Source organism: Metopolophium dirhodum, chromosome 2 (assembly GCF_019925205.1).
Source record: "Metopolophium dirhodum isolate CAU chromosome 2, ASM1992520v1, whole genome shotgun sequence".
Taxonomy (NCBI): domain Eukaryota; kingdom Metazoa; phylum Arthropoda; class Insecta; order Hemiptera; family Aphididae; genus Metopolophium; species Metopolophium dirhodum.
Window position 1 is genome coordinate 2868742 of NC_083561.1, and position 20168 is coordinate 2888909.

General features: G+C 29.5%; 1 protein-coding gene across 1 annotated transcript in view; it reads right to left on the reverse strand.

Annotated features, from left to right (window-relative positions):
* Window positions 1-3094: 3094 nt before the first annotated feature.
* The window catches only part of LOC132938148 (putative uncharacterized protein DDB_G0277255), a 46746-nt gene continuing 29672 nt past the window's right edge, over window positions 3095-20168 (reverse strand). Inside the window, exons 3-4 of the mRNA XM_061004834.1 lie at window positions 11822-12020; window positions 3095-6488 (exon numbers count right to left, since the gene is read on the reverse strand). Of these exons, the coding sequence (XP_060860817.1) occupies window positions 6190-6488; window positions 11822-12020 (498 nt within the window). The 3' untranslated portion in view covers window positions 3095-6189. The remainder of the gene's footprint in view (window positions 6489-11821; window positions 12021-20168) is intronic.

Below are 20168 nucleotides of genomic sequence, written 5' to 3' on the forward strand. Positions count from 1 at the left end.
AATCACTGACCATTTTATTATTTTTTATATTATTATTATTTTTAATTATTCAAAATATTTAATCACCTAGATTATTTTATTGTTAATATAAATTATAAATATATAAAAATCGTCTAATTTAAAAACATCCCTCCTCCAACACAAGCTTCTCCTTTAAGGAGGTGAGCTAACTTTTTATGGTATAAATATATTGTTGTTTGTTTGCAAGCATATAATTATTATTATTATGTATTCAATAAAATAATTATAAGGTATTATAATAACACACACAAAATATTATTATTAAAAATATTAATTAATCATAATATTTATAGGATATACCAAGGCACTTTAAAAATAACTATTTGGGGGGATTTAAAAATTGGCCAATAAATTGTTATGATATTAGTGATAAATAATTTTTTGATCGTTTAAAAACGTTATTCATACTTATAATACTTAAACTTATAAATATTATACTATTAATATTTAAAACAAAATATTGTTAAAACATATTATAGAGAATATTAATGTGGTGCTGTGTTGAATTTTTATAAGAATATTATTCATCAATGCATAATAATATTGTGATATTGTGATAATAATAATGTATTCGTGCTTATTTTGATTCGGCTTCAGTAGAACAAATAAATTAAAACTAAAATACATCAAAATATGAGAAAATTATATTTTGTGTGTAAGTGGGGTACAGGGTGATCTAGTGTCTACTCCAATTATTTTGAACTTTAAATTTTTTTTACATTTTTTTATATAATTTGATTTAATTTCAAAACAACATTTGGGAAAAAATTATTCTTTTACTATTCATTAATTTTTACTTTTTTGAATGACATCATACTTTTTTATTTCATATTCTGAAGCAGAATATTATTAGGAGTATTTCAATCTATAAATATAAATGTTCGGAAAAATAGTTCATAGTTATAAATATTTAAAGCTTTGATGAACGGAGTTACATGGGTCCCCTCAAAATGTTGTCCACTACTCCGGTTATATAAACTTTAAATGCTTATAAGTTATAACTAATGAACTACTTGTCCGAAAATTGATCTTTACAGATTGGTGGAATACTCCGAATAATATTCTGCTTAGGAATATAAAAGAAAATGCTAGGAATATAAAAAAAAATACATGGTGTCAAAAAGTATAAGACTTAAAAAATGATGATCAAAAAAAAAAATTAATTTTTTTAATTTTGTTATGAAATGACATGAAATAATATAAAAAGAATATTTTAAAAAATTAAAACTTTTTGAAATAAAGAGTGTACACGTCACTTATAAATGGATCACCTGGTAGAAAAAGTTTAACGAACATGGATTTTTACATAACATATTAGTCTTGGTTTATGCATTGCGTTGCTGTTTAAGCGGATCATAATAAGTGGGGAATGGCACATATCCAATTAATGTATTCTTACGTTCTGCGTTTTCATTTGCTCTAAAAACGCTGTTATCAGTATTATTCTTTGATTTTCTGAGATGAACCATCTCAGTTATTAGTGATCACATATTTATAGATATTGTCAAATTATATCTTTACCGACTGAGTTACATTGTGATCCATACTGACTTACGGTGTAAATGTTTAAATTGTAAAACAACAAAATATTTTTTATATATGATGTTTGATATTTGATTTTTTTTATATATTATCGTTATAAGCGAATTCGATCAACTTCGTTTATATAAGAGCTACACATATCACGAACACAACTAATTTTCAAAAATCTAAGGGATAGATAATAAATTTCAAACACAACAAGTAGGGGATGGAAAATGATTACTGAATTATGTGATAGGATGCGATCCACCACATAACTAATTCTAGTATACAAACATTATAATATTGATATATTTTTATTAACATTCTATAATGTCATAAAATATTAATATTTTATTGGATATTGTAATATTCTTTTACCATTATATGACTTATATCATCAGATAGAATATTATTACTAATCATCACTGTTGTATTACAGGTGCCTCTACATTTTGAGTGTGAAATCGTTATTATCATCGAATTGTGTTGCTGCCAATGTAATCATAATAATATATTACATATAATATTATTATTTGACGATGACAAAATATAATACAATTCGTCCCGTATAGGTACATACACATTACATATATGACAAAAAAACAAATAAATATACAATATCGTGTATTTTAAATTATATATATTTCCTATAAAACAAACGTTTTATTCCATAACATAATGTTTTTCTGTTCTCGTAATATTATTTTGCATTCATGTTATTATTTTAAAATTCTTATAATATACGTCTGAACGTAACAAATGTTTTACAAAACTAATAATTAACCAACAGTTTTTATATTTTATTATTTATAATACTTAATATAATCATATATAATTATTTTTACAATTGACTACATGTTTGTTTATATTTATAATTATAATATATTCAGTATAATGACATTATTAATAGAGGTAAATATAACCTTAATTTTGTAATAGTCTAATCAATCATATTATATTATTATCGTTATCTATGTTTTTCATTATTATTATATTAATCAAACGACCGCTATGGAGTGGTTAGCCCTTGCCCCTTGGTCTCTACTCAAGTGGTGTAAAAATACCTTAAAACTTTCATCTACAGAGCACTCAGTTAATTGTATATAAACTCATTAGTAATTATTATTATACGTACCTAACAAAGCTATAAAATAATTTTGAATTTTTTTTTTCATTATATGAACAGAAATAGTATATAGAGTAGAAAATTAATTAATATTATATTTAGTTGTATGGCTATGTACATAATTGTAAGTAATAAGGACGGTCTTCTCAAAATGAAAAATTTTGTACCACTTTTGTAAGTTTGATGTATATTAAAAATTAGTATAATGTTTAAGCCACATATTTGCCCCACATCATTTTTTCAATCAGTATTATAGATTTGCTCAAAGTATTTTTGATTTTTTCTTTATACATAAATAAATTTTAGTACCTACAATTCACTCGCACATTAAAATTGCATACAATGCAAGAACAAGTCTTAATGTATTATTACCGAGTATGGGAAAGGAGTTACATATTTTTATTAACAAAAGTGAGTATCACATTTCGTGCTCAAATTGATCTGTATTTTTTTTTTCATTAAATCTTTTGTTACAATTACATAAACAGTTTCAAAAAGTATTTTCGAAAAATATCACATAATTGTAAGACAAATAGTTTCCTTTCATCGAGCAAGTACAATAAAACTGATATTGAAATAAAAAAATGATGGGTTCATTCCGACAAGCCGGCTGATAGATTTATACCATAATTTATAATTTCTTTGAGAAATCCGTAATTTATTATATAGTTAAAAAATAATCTTAAATAATTTATTTAAAAATATTAAACCTACAATAATATACTTAATAAGATTTGACATTTCTTTTCATTTCTAAGTCTATCAATTTTTACAATATATATTGAGCACTTTTCTAATAATATTGACTTAAGTAAGATTTAAATTGGCACAAAAACAAAAAATAAAATAAAAACAAAAAATTACAATTGAAGGGCATGAAATAAGATTTGAAAATAAATTGCTCAATTAAATTTAACGTTCTGTAGGCCGTAAGTACGAGATATTGTTTATAAACTACAATATAATATTTTTGGACGGAACTACCTACAAATAAAGCTAACTCGTATTATATATATATTTATTTAAATAAATAATATATAGATATATACATTTATTATCTATAGATAATATATTTTTGCAACCATGTTTACCTAAACCAGTCAAATTATAAAAATTAACCCTATATTTATTTTAAATTATTACAATATTTGTATTTTATAATTATATTCGAACATGGTAAATCCCACAACAAATTTAGCATATTTTATAAATTTAAATTCTAACAGGAACAATATATTTTTAACACTTTCCAATTTGCAGGCCCAAGAACATTTTTTTTTTTTTTTTAAAGGTCCTATTTGTAAGTTTTTTTCTACGCGTAAACAGAAACAACAATAATATTATTGTCTTAAACAAAATTTAACTAATTCATCTCCAGAAATTCTAAAACATTAGTAAAACAAATTTATTGAAAATATTAAATTAACAAAAAACTTAAAACGATAGAAGCTAATAATCACAATATGCTAAAGATCACCCGTACGAATCTATATGGCACGGGACATACCTACTATTACATTTTATACATACATTCAATTATTATGTAATTTAAAAAGTAAAAAATACAACCTACATCACTTACTAAAATAAAATAGTTTAAAAAAAAATTTGTGACAGGCGTCTATCGCTCTGGGGAGATTTAATTCGTTTTTATAACTTGTAGAAGATGAATACATACGTTTTTGCATAATTATGGAATTGAACACAAGAAAAATTTTACTTATTTCAAATAATTAAGTTTAATTTATTTTGTAAAATGTTTAAATTTTAATATTGTGGGTACAAAAAACCCCCCAAATAATCATTGATTATTTTCGTGATTAGATCGTCGTGTGAAATCGTTTGAGTAATTCAAGCGCAATTTATCGTGAGATTGCCATAAAACAGCGCATTTGACAGGTGGCGTGCACTAAAAATGTAAAGTTGAAAATCGTGTCGGTGACGAGTATAACTTTAATAAAGATGAAAACGATCCGTAGTGCTGGCGATATAAATTAATCGACTTAATAATATTATCGTATAATAATTATTGATCGTCGTGCACGTGACGTTTCCGAATTTCCTTATTCACTATATTTTAATGTCTCCGTATAAGATATTGAAATTCAAAAAACAAAAAAAAAAACAAACAAACAAACAAGAAAATAGAACGGAAAAAAAAAATAAACAAATGCGTGAATCCGTTTCTCACTTTATACAATTCACTCGGACATCGAGTCACGCAACTCACTACGACCTAATAATAGTATAATAGCGGTAACGCTTTATAATATAGATTACAACGTTCTTAGCACTACAACAACACAATAATATTTAATTAAATAATGTCCGCGTCGAAAGTGTTATGATAATAATAATATACTAATTGCGTTACGTCTTGCGCAGTGTTTTTTTTTTTTTTTATATATAATAATCATAATAATATCATGAACGTCAGTATATTATAATCATTGCGCGCGTTCGTCGTCCGTTTATTTATCATAATAATATTATATTGGTCCCGGTCTGAAAAAACCTGCGGCGCCAACGATCGTGGGGTGTGTGTGTGTGTGTGTGGGTGTGTGTGTGTGGGTGTGTGTGCGTGTGGAAATGGGCGTAACCAGACAATCAAACTAGGCCAAAACGCAGATGTATAAAATATTATATATTTTATTGCTTTCGATAGTATTCATAATATTTATTTTCAATAATTTTAACGTACGCTGTGGTTTGAATGTTGTTTTGAGGGGGGAGGGATGGGGGGACAAGTAATATATATGTACCTACCACTCGTCCCGCACAGGTACGTCGCTGGTGTGTGACACAACCGTTCTCGCGAAGACGGGGCTAAAATGGGGATATCATATTATATTTTTGACAATTTCTGCAGATAGCCTATTTAATACCTAACCGAGGTTTGAATTATTTGTTGAAAGAGGTGACAAATCCACTCCCACGCAACGTCCCTAGTTACGCCTCTCGTTTGTGTGTGTGTGTGTGGGTGTGTGGGTGTCTGTATATGTGTGTGTGTGTGTGTGCATTTTTATAACAATATAATGTATTGTATATGTATTTTAATAATAGTCTTATCAGGAACGAGGACCCTGTCAGAGAGGTGTCAAGCTCCCTCCGGTTCACCGGCCGCCCACAAGTAACGATGACGAGCCATTATAGGTACTGCTCGTGCCCGTTGCGTCCGCGTCCATCGGACGGACGGTCCGTCGTTATTTTCGTTATTATTTATTTTTCATACTATAATAATAAATTACTATTATTATTTTTCGGTTTCGTTTTTTTTTTTTTTTTTGAGATGAAAACCTCGTCCGTTCACAATAATAAGTGACATAACAATAATAACAACAATAATTTATAATAATAATAATAATAATAATAATAATAATAATAATGGATTTATAATTTTTCAGAAATCGCGTTTTTTGCTTTTCCGTCTCCGATCACCCCGCCGTCGGCCGTCTTCGTCGTCTTCGTCGTCTTCGTCGTCGTCGCTGTCGTCGTCGCCGTCGTCGCCTCGTCGGCCACTACGTGACGGCCGCCGCCGCTGCCAGCGCCAGCGCCGATGCCGCCCACAACATGAGCCGAAGTGGCAGCAGCTCCGGTCGACCACGGCCCGACGACGTGTCGGTCAGACTGTAATCGGTGCACAGAGACACCTCGACCGCCAGCGGAACGTTTTCCACGCACACCGGTCTCTGAGGGTCGCCGCCACTGTCACCGTTGCACAGCGATGCGTTCCGCACGCACAGGCCGTCCGCACAATGTTCGTAGCAGCATTGTTCGGTCACGTCCGTCGCCGACGTCTGGAACCATATGTCCGGATCTATATGGACACAAAACGATATCCAAAACAGTTTCTTTTATTGTAATCGTTATCATAATATCGCGCGATATCAGACGGCGGTATGTTCCCGCGGTCGCCTCCGACATCCGCGGCTCCACCCAACAGACCCGTGGCTGAACCACCCGGGGTTAGTGGTTGGACCGCACTTAACCACATCGCTCTACAACCAACGCCCGCCAATCGAATATTTAACGACGGGGACCAATCTTAATATATTATAATGTATGATAGGAAAACAACAATATAATATCATTATAAACTATTAAACATTGTCCGTACCACGTTGGTATTGAAAACCGTTGGTATCTTAAATTTTAAGCCGGGTAGCTAGCCTGCTAAATATATTATATCGTACGCCACCTAGCATACTGACTTACTTAATCATATTTATAAAATATAAGGTTACTGTAGTTACTGCAATATAATAACGAAAACCGAATTCATTTATTACATATTATATTATTATAGTACTTGAAAACTAGTAACGTGGTATATCAAATTTAAGTAGATCTGTCGGCAATAATGGTGTTTTAAATACTGCCTATTATAAATCATCGATGTAAGTATATTTTTTGGTGATAATATACTAATATAGTAATATTACCGAAAGCACCATGCAGTTTGTATTTAAAAACAATAAAATACTATATAAATATAAGGTATGGATATTTGAATCTTCACATACGCCTCGGAATTTAAGGCAATTCAAGCTGATTTAAATCGTTAAAAATTCTAATTCTAATATTTGGAATAGTTTTAACAAAACCATATTCGAAGTGTTTGAGTCATAAGTGAACAATTATTAATGTGGGTAATATCTTACAGCTTTTGTTTATTTATTTCCAGGTTCCAATACGCAAAGATAGTTTTAGCACATCAATATTTATTAATTTGAATGTTGAAGCTAAATTTTAATTGGAAACAAAAAAGTATTTTATTTTAATTAAATTGTTAATAGTTTAAAAAAAGTTTAAAAGTTTGAAAAAAGTTTAAGTAAGATTTATGTTTGATTTCCAGAAAAAATTAAGTTCAAGTTGGTGAAAATTTAAGTTTGACCCTTAGACCTATTAGATAAACTGTTTTTTCTACTTTCAAATGCTAAAAATATTGTTTTTTTCATTTCTATTTTAATTAAAATTTGTGCATATCATAAAAAATACTTTAATACCAAATATTGAAATATACTTGCATACGTTTAACTTATTTTGTTGTGGGTTAGGTTATAGCCAAGGACTTAATATGTTAGTATACGATATAAATAGTAAACAATTTAATAAAAAATAAAAATAATAGCATGAGCGGTTTTCAAATACTTACAATAGTAATACCATTTAGAATTTTGATTTTAATGCATGAATTATTTACCATTAAATGATAATTTTACATAATAATACAGCACGTTCTGCTTGTTGTGGAATAATGTAATAATATGTGATATAAATTAAAATTGTTTACCAGAAATACAATACGATGACATATATATTTGTGCACAATTTTTGTAGTGGAGAAAACTAGTTATTGCGTTAGAGTCGATGGGTTTTAATGAAAAATATCGACATTTCATGAAAGCAGCGATGTTTTTATATTATTACACGTTCAACGATGTTTTCACAGGGTCAACTATTTTTTTTTTTTAAAACTTGGTTGGCATTTCGCATAATACGTGACTGACACAAAAAGCCTTTCGTAATCGGACGAAACAAAGAATAGCGGGAAACACGTATTTGTAAGACTTTTTTCTCTTTTTGTTTGCAACATTTTTTTTTATTTTTTAACAAAACGTTATATTCAAAAAAAAAAACGCTTCGTGTAGACTTTACACATTTAATGAAGCAAATCATTATGATATTCCTTAGTAATGGTCAAATGTTCGAATTTATTAAAATCAATCGTTTTATTAAAAAAGAAAAAAATGGATACTGTAAGCAAGTATAGGTATATAATATATACAACAAATCTCGATATGATATTATACTAAACAAATTTTAATTCTAAACAAACTCAACGCTTTTTTAAACAATTATTTATGACGTAATAATTTTAATATTCTATTTTATAAAGGTTATCAAAATGTAGTTATATATTAGATATTTTGTTTCTATTGTTTTTACTGTGAAACAAACGATGATCACAAATGACAATATTATATCCTGAATAAAATGTCTCTCCACATTTTAATTTACAGATAAAAAAAGCCATACAATATGTACGTTGTACAATATACATAATATTACGAAACTGTACATCCAATCTGCCACGAGCAGATTGCACTTTTTGCCACAAAATTCGTTTTTAGACGGTTTGAGTCCAAACGACTGACCACAAGACACCCGAATCCACGTATTTAACCACTACAACTACCAAACAAAAAAATGTTCACCAAAAGCGAGGCAGACCAAATATAGGTGGACAGGAACCCGGGGCTAATGCAAAATTAAATACTATACAATTTTAATCGCAAACATTTCTAGAAAAATAAATAATTATTTAAATATATCTAATGCGGCGCTGCGTGTGTTGCAATTTATAATTGGTTTAATTAATACGATTTATGTAAACAAATTTACTTAACATAATATTATATTATTAAGACGTGCTCAGTGAATTTATATAAAATATAATTGTATCGAGTACTGAATGCACTCGCTAGAGCTAGAGCACTGCTTTATTTCTCAGCATATTATTATACAATTATAATAATTATAATAACATAACAAATAAACTATTCGCGAGTTATTATGTTTTTATTAGAAAATATATTAAATTAGGTGAAAACAACAATTATTTTATTGAAACAACGACGAACAAAAAAATCAACCAAGTGTTAACCAGGTTTGTTGAATTTGAAAACATGTATTTTCAAAAGTTTGCTAGCGATATAATAACAATAATTAACTGGATTCAAAGGGCTAGTCGTAGATAAAACGTACGGAGACAATACTGTTTGGCATCGTCATATCGGTGAAATAAGGGTAATACGGTTGCCAACTATGAATCCTGCAGTATTAGAAGATATTATTAGGTACCTATATATTGTTTGACACGCGTACTCGGACCGTTAGAACGGTAATAACGATAACAACAACAACAACAACAACAATATTTCCGTACGTGCTTATTAAAACCGTTCAGATGCGATATTTATAATATAATATTACAGTGACCGTGGCGGTCCTCGTAGCGATAATAACACTAATGTTCGGAACTGACAAACCGGAAGAGGAAAACGAAAAAGTGATGGCCAACTATAATATAAAACAATAATAATAATAATAATCATAATAGGTAATCGTAATAATCATAATTCGAACCGCGACTTCGACGTTTCCGAATTAAAACGCATTACAATGCCCGCGGTACTAGTGCTCGCACGTCCGCCGATGGCCCTGTATCCTAGACGGGTACAATAATAATAATAATAGTCAAAGTAATAATAACATATTATTACTATGATACGTTATGCTGTAATATATTATTATTATTATTATTATTATTATTATTATTATTATTATTATTACAGTTTGGAAAAGGGTAACCCGAAAACCTAACGAGAAGACGGGCGCGCATGTATAATATTATATATGACGTATCTGTCCCGCTCCGCGCCCGCCGTACACCGAGGGACGGGGTGCCCGAGTTTTTCACCTCACCCACGGCCGCCCACCCGTTCTATTATAGGGCACAGTCACACACGCGCACACACACGCACGCACACACACACATACACGCACGACCACACACCCACACCCACACACCCGCACACCCGCACACCCGCAGTGCACAAACTAGCTGGCGCTCGTCGGCGAGGAAGGGACCCTTAGCAACAACGATCGGCGGCGCGGCGGTGCTGCTGGTGGCGGTGGCGGCGGCGCGAACGCCAGGAAAGAAGGCGTCACGCCGCTTCTCTCGGCACACGTTCGTCCACATAGATCTGCACACGTGCGCACTCGCGTTATATGGGTGTACGCGTCGTTCGATTTTTCCACGTGTAGGTACATCATCGTCGGCGGCAGCAGCAATTAGCAATATTATAAATAATTAAAGTCCGGTGGTTTCGGTGGTCGGTGGTCGGTGTTGTGGCCGTGGCTGGGGAGGGGGGGGGGTTGTCGGGGGTAGGTGTGCCTGAAAAGAGGGCAGTGCTGCGGGCGTAGATCGAAACGCTATACATATAATACGTATATACAGGGCAGGCTCGGTAAACAACGGGGCAGTAGTGCAAAATGGTTTTTCGGCACCCATTCGGTGGCCAACTACTTTGGGGGTTCAGCGACAGCCACGTGCGATTTAATCATTCATCCGTGAATCTGGACGAACGATATTATATGAAAATAAAATAATTCGTTGTATCCAGTCCATCTCGTGAGCAGTATGATGGAGCTGATACATTGTACTATATTTAATAGGTAATAATTAAGCATAGATTATATTAACCGTTAGCGTTTTACTTCAAAATGTGTAAAGACCAGTGATATCAAATGCCACATCGTTTATTGTTGCCTACTGACCAACTGACCGCGGGACTCGGTGCACAGCATGCATATCATATGTGAATACATAATATAATGTATCCGGAATATGGAGGATTTGATAAAAATTGCTAATTTTAATCGTTTTATTTTTAATATTCAAATCGTTACGCCCCGTACACGAACGAGTTTTTAAATATTAAGTGTATTACGTAGTGTATTACAAGACGTGGTGGATTGGCGATCAAGTAGTAAATATTATTTTTCATGCACTTCGTCGTATACATATTCAAATGGTTAGTTTTCGACATTTCCCGGATAGTCGAAGAACGGTGTAAGGCAGCCATGTCAAACTCAAAGTATATTAACTGGGCCAAATGTATTATTGAACCGTTAACCGTGAAGGTCGCGCATAAAAACTTATCAAAAAAAAAAACCATTGTATACTAGTTTTTAATTTCATTCATTATACCTAATATTACAATACTACACAATACGTCTATTATTCTATTGGTTTATTATATTTCTATTAGCATTCTATTCGACGGCCGCGACATTCCCGGCGGCGGGCGCAAGGGCTTTATACGAACCGTATTATGGTAGCCGTTAAAAAGGTACCCATGCGATTTGCTGCACCTTTGTCACCTACGGCACAGTATTTATTTATATCGATAAGACCGCTGTACAACGGTCATTTCGCTGCGGTCCAGAAAATGATGTATACCGTCATTTTGGGGGCTTCAATTTGTAATAATGTTCCCCGCGATTATCAATTAAACTCACTAGACAAGGGGGGGAGGGGGAGGGGAGGATAAATAGTTTAATATTATACCGTCGTCTGTTTACCTATACACGTGAACGATGCCTCGCCGGCGTACGGGTTGGCGTCGTCGGCCACCGGAAGCAGCCACGGACACTTTTGTTCGGCCTCCAGACACACTGACCGGCAAGCGTTCACCCTGTAACGGCCGCGGCGTCCCTGTTTCGCCGTCGTCCTGGTCCAGTGAGGCAGGACCGCGGCACACGCCCACAGAGCGTAAGCGTCCTGCAAAACAAGGGCAAAAAAATAAATATAATAAATGTAAAAAAAAAAAAAAATCCGCGAATATTAGCGTTGTTGTACGTTTTCTATTTGTATCATTATCGTTGTTATAATAAATAATAATATTATAATATTTTGTTCTCACGTGTACAATATTATTTTTTTTTTGCAATTGCATACGTGTGCTTTAATATTTTTTTCATTTTTACTCAACCTAATTTCCCGAGAGGTCGTAAAACACGACGGTATCCGATATAATCGCGTGACGCTGTAATTTAAACAATAGCATTATTCAAATACACTGACGACTACTATTATAGTATAGCAGGTTAACCTATTGTATACACGGCGATAATTTATTATTTAATTCGTCTCAAAACACAAACTCCATAATAATATGTCTCGTGTTCATAATTTATTATAATGATATATATTATGTAGTGACTAGTGACTATTATAGTCAAACATTGTAATTACTCATTAGTCATTAGGTTCCTACGCGCGTTCGAGCACTTGAGGTATTGATCACATTCACATCCGACCGTTTGCGAGTAATAATAATTATTACTGTAGGTTCGTATACTATTCCAATGAATTGGTGGTGTGATTCTTAATGGTAGGTTTTATTCTTAGATAAATATGTAAAATCACGTTGTACAAATATTTAAATGCTTATATATTCATGGAATATTTGAATATTTTTATATTCGTATGACCTTTACAGTTTTGTATTGCGTAATAGTTTAAGGAAAAAAAATTAAACTTCGCCCATCGGATGTTTTTACAGAAATATTTTCAAAACATATACAGTAAAATCGGATGATATATACATTTCAATTTAACTTCCCTTCTTGTTATTTCTTTATATGGAGACGTTTCCTTGGAGGGTCACCCATCCACAACATGTTTGATGTTCGTCGGTTTAAGATATTTTAAAATCTGCCCATCAATCATCGTCATGAAAATCTTGGCAGCTATTACAAACGGAGGAACGTACAAATAGAAAGGGAGAGGATTATATTTTATTTAGTAAAAAAATATACGAAGTAATAAAATACTTGTAGTTATATTATTGTAATATTATGTATCCTTAATAATTTTAAATTTATTTAAAAAAAAAACTATATTTCTTTTGTGTATATAGACCTAACTATAAAAGTACACCCTTGTTATTATTGGTAATTTATCATTAAAATAATAATTTAAAAACATATTATATTTTATTTCAAACCCTAGATTTATTATTGCGTGGTTATGGCTAAATTAAAATATAAAATCCAACATTAATTTAAGTCATTTGATTTAACTCAATAAGTTATGTTTGTATGGACATAAATTATTTATATTATCTTAAAATGTTCGGATCACTAAAGCTTAACTTTTTAATATTTTTTTATCGATAAAAAGAATAATTAATATCTATTTTATTAACATAATGCTTGTATAATATGTCAGAACATTCGAAATAAATATTTAAGTCTATATTAAGAGAAACACTTGTCTGTTAAATTACATTTAAATAGTGTATTTTAAAAGATGGAGACATATAATTTTTAGAATAGGTTATAGTTTTATATTTTACAATATTGATAAACTTATTACAACCACCTCATTCACTGATCTTTATGACTTTATTTTGTAGTGGTTCTAGTAGAATGTTATTGGAAATGTTAAGAATATTTTAGTGAATATAATGAGTTATGTATATATTTGACCTTTAATTAATTATTTTCTATAAATTTGAACATTTTAATTGATTCGGAAATATTTAATCAGTGTCATAAGACACGTTTAAACGTTTCATTATTCGTTTTACAGTGAGAAAAAATCAATAACAGACATAATAATAATAATAATAATAATATAACTTCCGTATCAAATGAGTATATTATAGCGGTATTAATTATTGTTCTACGGTTAAACAATCTTTAGTATAATGTATAATAATGTAATAAGTACCTATAATGTTGTGACGAGTGCTAATAAAATAATACAATATGCTCAAATGCGGTTACAAATTATTATATCTGCAGTATTGGCAAAGTGTATAATGACATTGGCCGAGAAAAAAATGAAAAAAACGAAAACGTTATAATTGAAAACAAAGAACGAAATAATATAGGCAGTAATGTGCGCTTATTAAAAACGAACGGGACAAAATATATTTCGCGTTATTTAATTTTATTTCTGTCGAGGTATTGATGAAAAAAATACTTATATAGAAAGTACGTGTTATACCTATATAAAATACCCCCAAGAGTATCCGAAGATTGTTTTGTCACGCGTACTTTACATAATAATGTAGGTATATGCGTGGAGCTGTGTTGAGAAAAGGCAAGATGACAAGAGGAAAGGAGTTTATAGTGTCATTTGCAGATGACATAAAACCAAGTGTTTACTGAAGGGAATAATCTGCTATTCAAGCAATAAATCAGTGATTCTTAAACGGTGTGAACTTTATGTAAGTCGAGTAGGCACAATATTTATCGGAAAAAAAGGTAGCTAAAAATATAGACGTACAATAAAAATGTGGAAATTCAAATTGTCCATTGAATCGTTAAATCGTAAACATTGTGCACAGCAATAGTGAACTGTGATCAGTAGCTACTATATCAGTCAAAATGTCATCAATGAGATTAAAAACCGCATTACACCTAATAAATGGTACCTATAAATGTATAATATTGCCGAAAAATACTATCCGGTCCTCGAAATTAACAGAAGACTTTTATGCATTTATTGTCCTTTGCGGAGACACGTGCGTTCATTATAATATTTATTACACTGAGAAAATGTGAGACGATTCCTTAACGTTTAAACTTTTTCAATTAAAACTTGACATTATTTTATTTTTATTCCTCCTTTTTTATTCCTTGTCCCCTTCCTTTTATTCTTTTACTCTTTCACTCTGCTATTTTTCGCTTACTCTTTTTCTCATCTGTCCGTGATATATATCCCTTCACCTCATCTTTCAGATAGGTTTGCCTGCCACTCGGGGATCATGGAGACCGGAAAATAACACTGGAAGGCACATGCTAAAGTGGGCTTACGACTACCGAGTACAGACTCTTATAGTCTGACAAAGGCGTGACGGGTGTCGATCGGAGTTCAAGAGGTCGGCACTCGTTTTATCTTTACCTTTTTTTCTCTTCTCCGTCTCTCTCACGCTTACTCACTATTTCTTACCCTATCTGTCCATCTATTTTTCTCCTACTCTCTTTTCCTCTCCCATACTCACTCGACTACCATCGCATTTTCTAAGCTCCACACACAATGGCAAATAGTGACGCTGTAAATTGTACACGAATACCGTTCCTTCTGTTCCTCTATGCATCAACATAAGAGGGAGCTTATTGTTTTCATGACTAATTTTTTTTTTCACTGAACTTGGATCCAAAAATTGTTTAGACCTAACTGTGAAATTTTTAACTCATATTTGACTAGTATTTATGCTATATTATAATAATTCATATTCAAAAATTTCATTTTCTATATTCTTTGTACCAACATATGTATAAGATTGCATAACTCCCTTACTTCAGTATAAAATCTCAAAAACAGAAACTGTTACCATAGACAGTATAAAACGATAAACATTATTTTTCTGGGACGTACTAAATATTAAATTTGATTTATTTATAATTTTATGCAATACATTCCTTACCTATTTAATACCTATTAATATGGGTACATATTGATATGAGTCAATGTATAGTATTATGAATATTATTATTATTAAATAATCATAATTATTAGTATAATTATTTCATTCAAAATTATTTAATGGGTGTAAATGTATTTACTAAAACATAAGCACGTTACAACAATAGGAAAACATAAATGTTTCTCTTAATTAATATTTATTATACTTGGTGAAACATTATTATCAAAATTCAAAAGTTCAAATTCACAATGCTAATAAATAACAGTTTGATTTGTTAACATTAAAAGGTACAGCCGTGACACAGACTCAATGTTTAAAAACTCCCTTTTAAAACCAACAAATATTACTTAAAATATAAGTAAATTAATACGGTTTTCAAATATGAATTCATATTTAAAAACAGAATTACAATTATTAACTAAAGCAATTATAACAATATTGTTGTTTCTATAAATTGGATATACTTTTTTATGTAACTAAATCGTTTAGTCAAACGAAGAATGGTTACATTATTTCGAATAAAATTGAATACATTTTACTTTTTAGTACTATATTCTAATATTACGATTTCTAAAACATATCTTCTTTTTTAATTGAAATCAGAGGATTAATTGATATTAGTCGTAGATATCATAAATACAATAGTAAAGGTAGATTTCCTTTTTCATTTACCTTAGACATTTAGTCAAGTAAAATCTGATTATTTTATACACATTATTTTGGTTATTGTAGTATAATATAATATGTAAAGTATACGACCACATTTACTTCAACTAAACTAATAAAAGTACTTAAATGTTACCAATTCAAAATTGTTTATAAAAATCAAATTATATTTTAAATACTTAATTAGCTTAAATTGTTTTCACGTAATGTGCAATTATAATCTATCTTAATTGAAAACTATATTTTGCTTTTTTAGTAATGTTGAGAAATTAAAAAAGTCTATTAGTGATTATTAGGTGCATATATTATCAACTGTATACGCCCAAAAAGTTTAATGCGTAACACATAAAAAAATAATTATTTCGCGATACCATCATATTTTAAAAGATAATGACCATTACGGTTATATTTATGACCAATGTTTATTAACGTAATTGCTAAAGTATGTTTTCCATGCACATATTGGCTGACAGAATTAAATTATATAAATTAAACACATTAATGTATTATTATTAAAAAAAACAATAATAGTTGTAAATATTGGTCCTGTAATCTTAAATTAAACAAAATGTATTTAGGTAGATAATTAATGAAACGGCAATAAATATTATACGTTTGCCTTTTTTGAACGCATAACACTGAAACTCAATATCATACATGATATTTATTTAAAACTTTAGGGTGATTAACTAATTTGTTTTATAGCTTTATAGCTCAGAATAATATTTTACCAAAATAATTCAAATATGACACGTAAAATTATAAAACGATAAGATGCCAATTAATTATTTGTAAACCCGTCAATAAACTGAAATAAAGTCACAGTAAATATAAATATTGGAATTTCTAACATAACAATGAAATCACTGATAAAAACAAATGTATTAATTTTGATGAAAAAAGTATGATTTTGATGAAAATGGAAATATAAATTTAAAAAAGATTTTGGTCCTGATCCTAAACAATTTATGCGATTAAAATACATGTGTAATCCAAATCTTAAATAAGTATTCTTTTTCTTTATGTTCAAATTTTTAACATTATACGAGGTCTTAAAAAGTTAAAACAATATAAGAAACATGCTGAAGAGCAAATATTAATATTCCAAAGATTTCATATAGCTATAAAATACTATGCTGCACGATTTACCAAAAGCGAATCAAATCAAATCAATTTTTTTTATTAAAATATACTAATCAATGAGTTTTTGATAAATTGTCAAGTAAAATAATATTTAATATTTTTAGTCTGAAAAGTTGAAGGAATAAAAGAATAAAAGGATAAAAGAGGTGAATAAAAAATGTATTTTGACATAAAAAATGTAACTGTAATACTTGGGCAGAATTTAAATTAGTTATACAATTTGTAAACATTTCATTACTTTGTGAAATATTTACAAAATACCATGCAATTTGTAATTCTATTACAACAGTTTTATTTTAAGGTTAATTTTAATATTTTTAGTACAAAGTCTTGACATTTTAATGCAAAGGTACTACATAATTTAAAAACCTAATATTTTCTTTTGTAGGCTTTGTAAATGGAATTTATGTTTTATTTATTAATTTCAAGAAGACATTATTTTTACTTTAGAAACTAGAAATGTTGAGTAATAGTTATTGGTTAAACAATCAGTATAATTCCAATTACTTACAAAAATTAAATAAGTTTAAAAATAAAAATAGTTTGGAAAGTCGATTTTATTACCATAATTATTTAATTACTATGATGTAATTTTATTAAATCTTAATATGATAATCATTATTAAATGTAAACATAAGATTAAAAAAAATGTATAATTATTTAAACTTTTTTATATTAATTAAGGTTGGTTGAAATTAAAAACATTAGTTGACTCAGGGTTTTGGCTAAAAATATATATATTTTTTAAATACAAACTAACTATTAATCTTAAACTTTCTGTATTTTTTTTTCTTTGAAAGAACGTTATTATGTCGTTAAGAACGACAAAAAGCGTATAAAAACATCAAAATTCCTCCCTTCACTTTCATATCAGAAGAATGGAGAGAAAACTGTGACATGAGGGTTGATGGATATTCAACAAAAGGGGAACCTCATTGGGGTACATTTATCCCGAATTTTGCTGACACACAACATCTTATAGAAAAAGAGATGTATCGAACATTTCAAATGAGTCAAACTAAACCATGTATAATATAATAACCTTCACTAATAACATACCAACTTCAGCTATTTTACAAATAAACGTTTTACTGGATTACATATAAATACCAAATATGTTACCAACCCTAGTATTAATATACTTTATGTTATTTAAGTACTATAATTTTCAAATGTTCATAAGGTTAATAGTTCAAAAACTACTGATTCAAATTTTGATTTGTATAGTTTTGTCAGCATCAAAAGAAAAAAAAACCAACTACTTTAATTCAGAGTAAAAAATATTTAAAAAGGATAGTTTTCATTGGAAATATAGAATTTTGTATTACCACGGGACACTTTATAAATAACATAAAAAATACAGGTAAGTGTAGAAACATATATATTCTTTAAGTAATAACATTTATTAAATTGTTGAATAAATTAATTTTTAAAGGAAAAAATGGGGATCATTTATATTATACATGCAGACTGGAGACAGATTGCTATAAAATAGGTTTGGTGTTAAAGGCAGTAACACGATTTTCTTTTTAATAAGTTAATTAAATTATTTTCAAACAAAAACGCTTTTGCAAATTATTTATTAAATAGGTATAGTTTAAAACGTTAAATTAAGTATTATTTATACATACACGTATTGTTATTTATTATACTATATTATAATTTATAACATATTTTCAACAATCAGCGATCTAATGAAACACGTCAAATTTTTTATATCCATTATTGACTAGGAAAACACAATAACTATAAAACATTACATACGATAGACAAATTATAATATTGTAATATTATTTTATAACTAAAGATAGTTTTGAATAAAAACTTTAAGGATGATTATAATAATATATTTTATTTTATTCATAGTTCTATAATAATTATTATTGGTTAAATTTATTTCCATAGTTATCTTGAATTCAATTATAAATGTCTGTTCATACAAAACCTCTAGATTCACTTATATTTTTTTAATATCATTTAATTTTCATCAATGATAATTCATAATAGAAGTTTTAAAATATTATGTTTTAATCAATTTTTTTTTACCAATAAATAACACTAAACATATTTGATAGGTTTAAAATTTCAACAGTCGTAATTGAATTTTAAAGTCCAAAACTTGGGTGGATTCAAGTACGAATCTGACCCGGATTACAATTACTTTTTCCTTTGGACGGACGTTCGAAACACGTGATCTCATAACTTTGTTATGGACTGCAATAAGCATTGTTCATAACTATACTATTTTATTGATCATCAGACTACAATACCATCTTATACCATGGACGTTAAACAAAACGAACTTTTCCGTCTCCGTTTCTTTTGCAGACGAAACAAACAAATATATATATGATATACATGTTGTAATATTGATTTTGGTTTAGTACACTAGTTTTGAGCACCCCTGACATTTTTATTCAAAACCCTGGGGTTTTCTTAAACGAACTCATTGTGTTTTGATATTGTTTTAACGACGGACATGTTAAAACAATTAGACAAATGTTTTACTGATATTTCATAACTTGATTAATTATGGCTGTACGATGAAGCTTCGCTCGACTGTAATAATAATGATCATGTTCAAATAGAGATGGATGTTATGATGACAATATTGTTTCTGAAATAAGTCTTGTGGTTCAATATGATGCAATATTTTATGTTATTTCCATCTGAATATT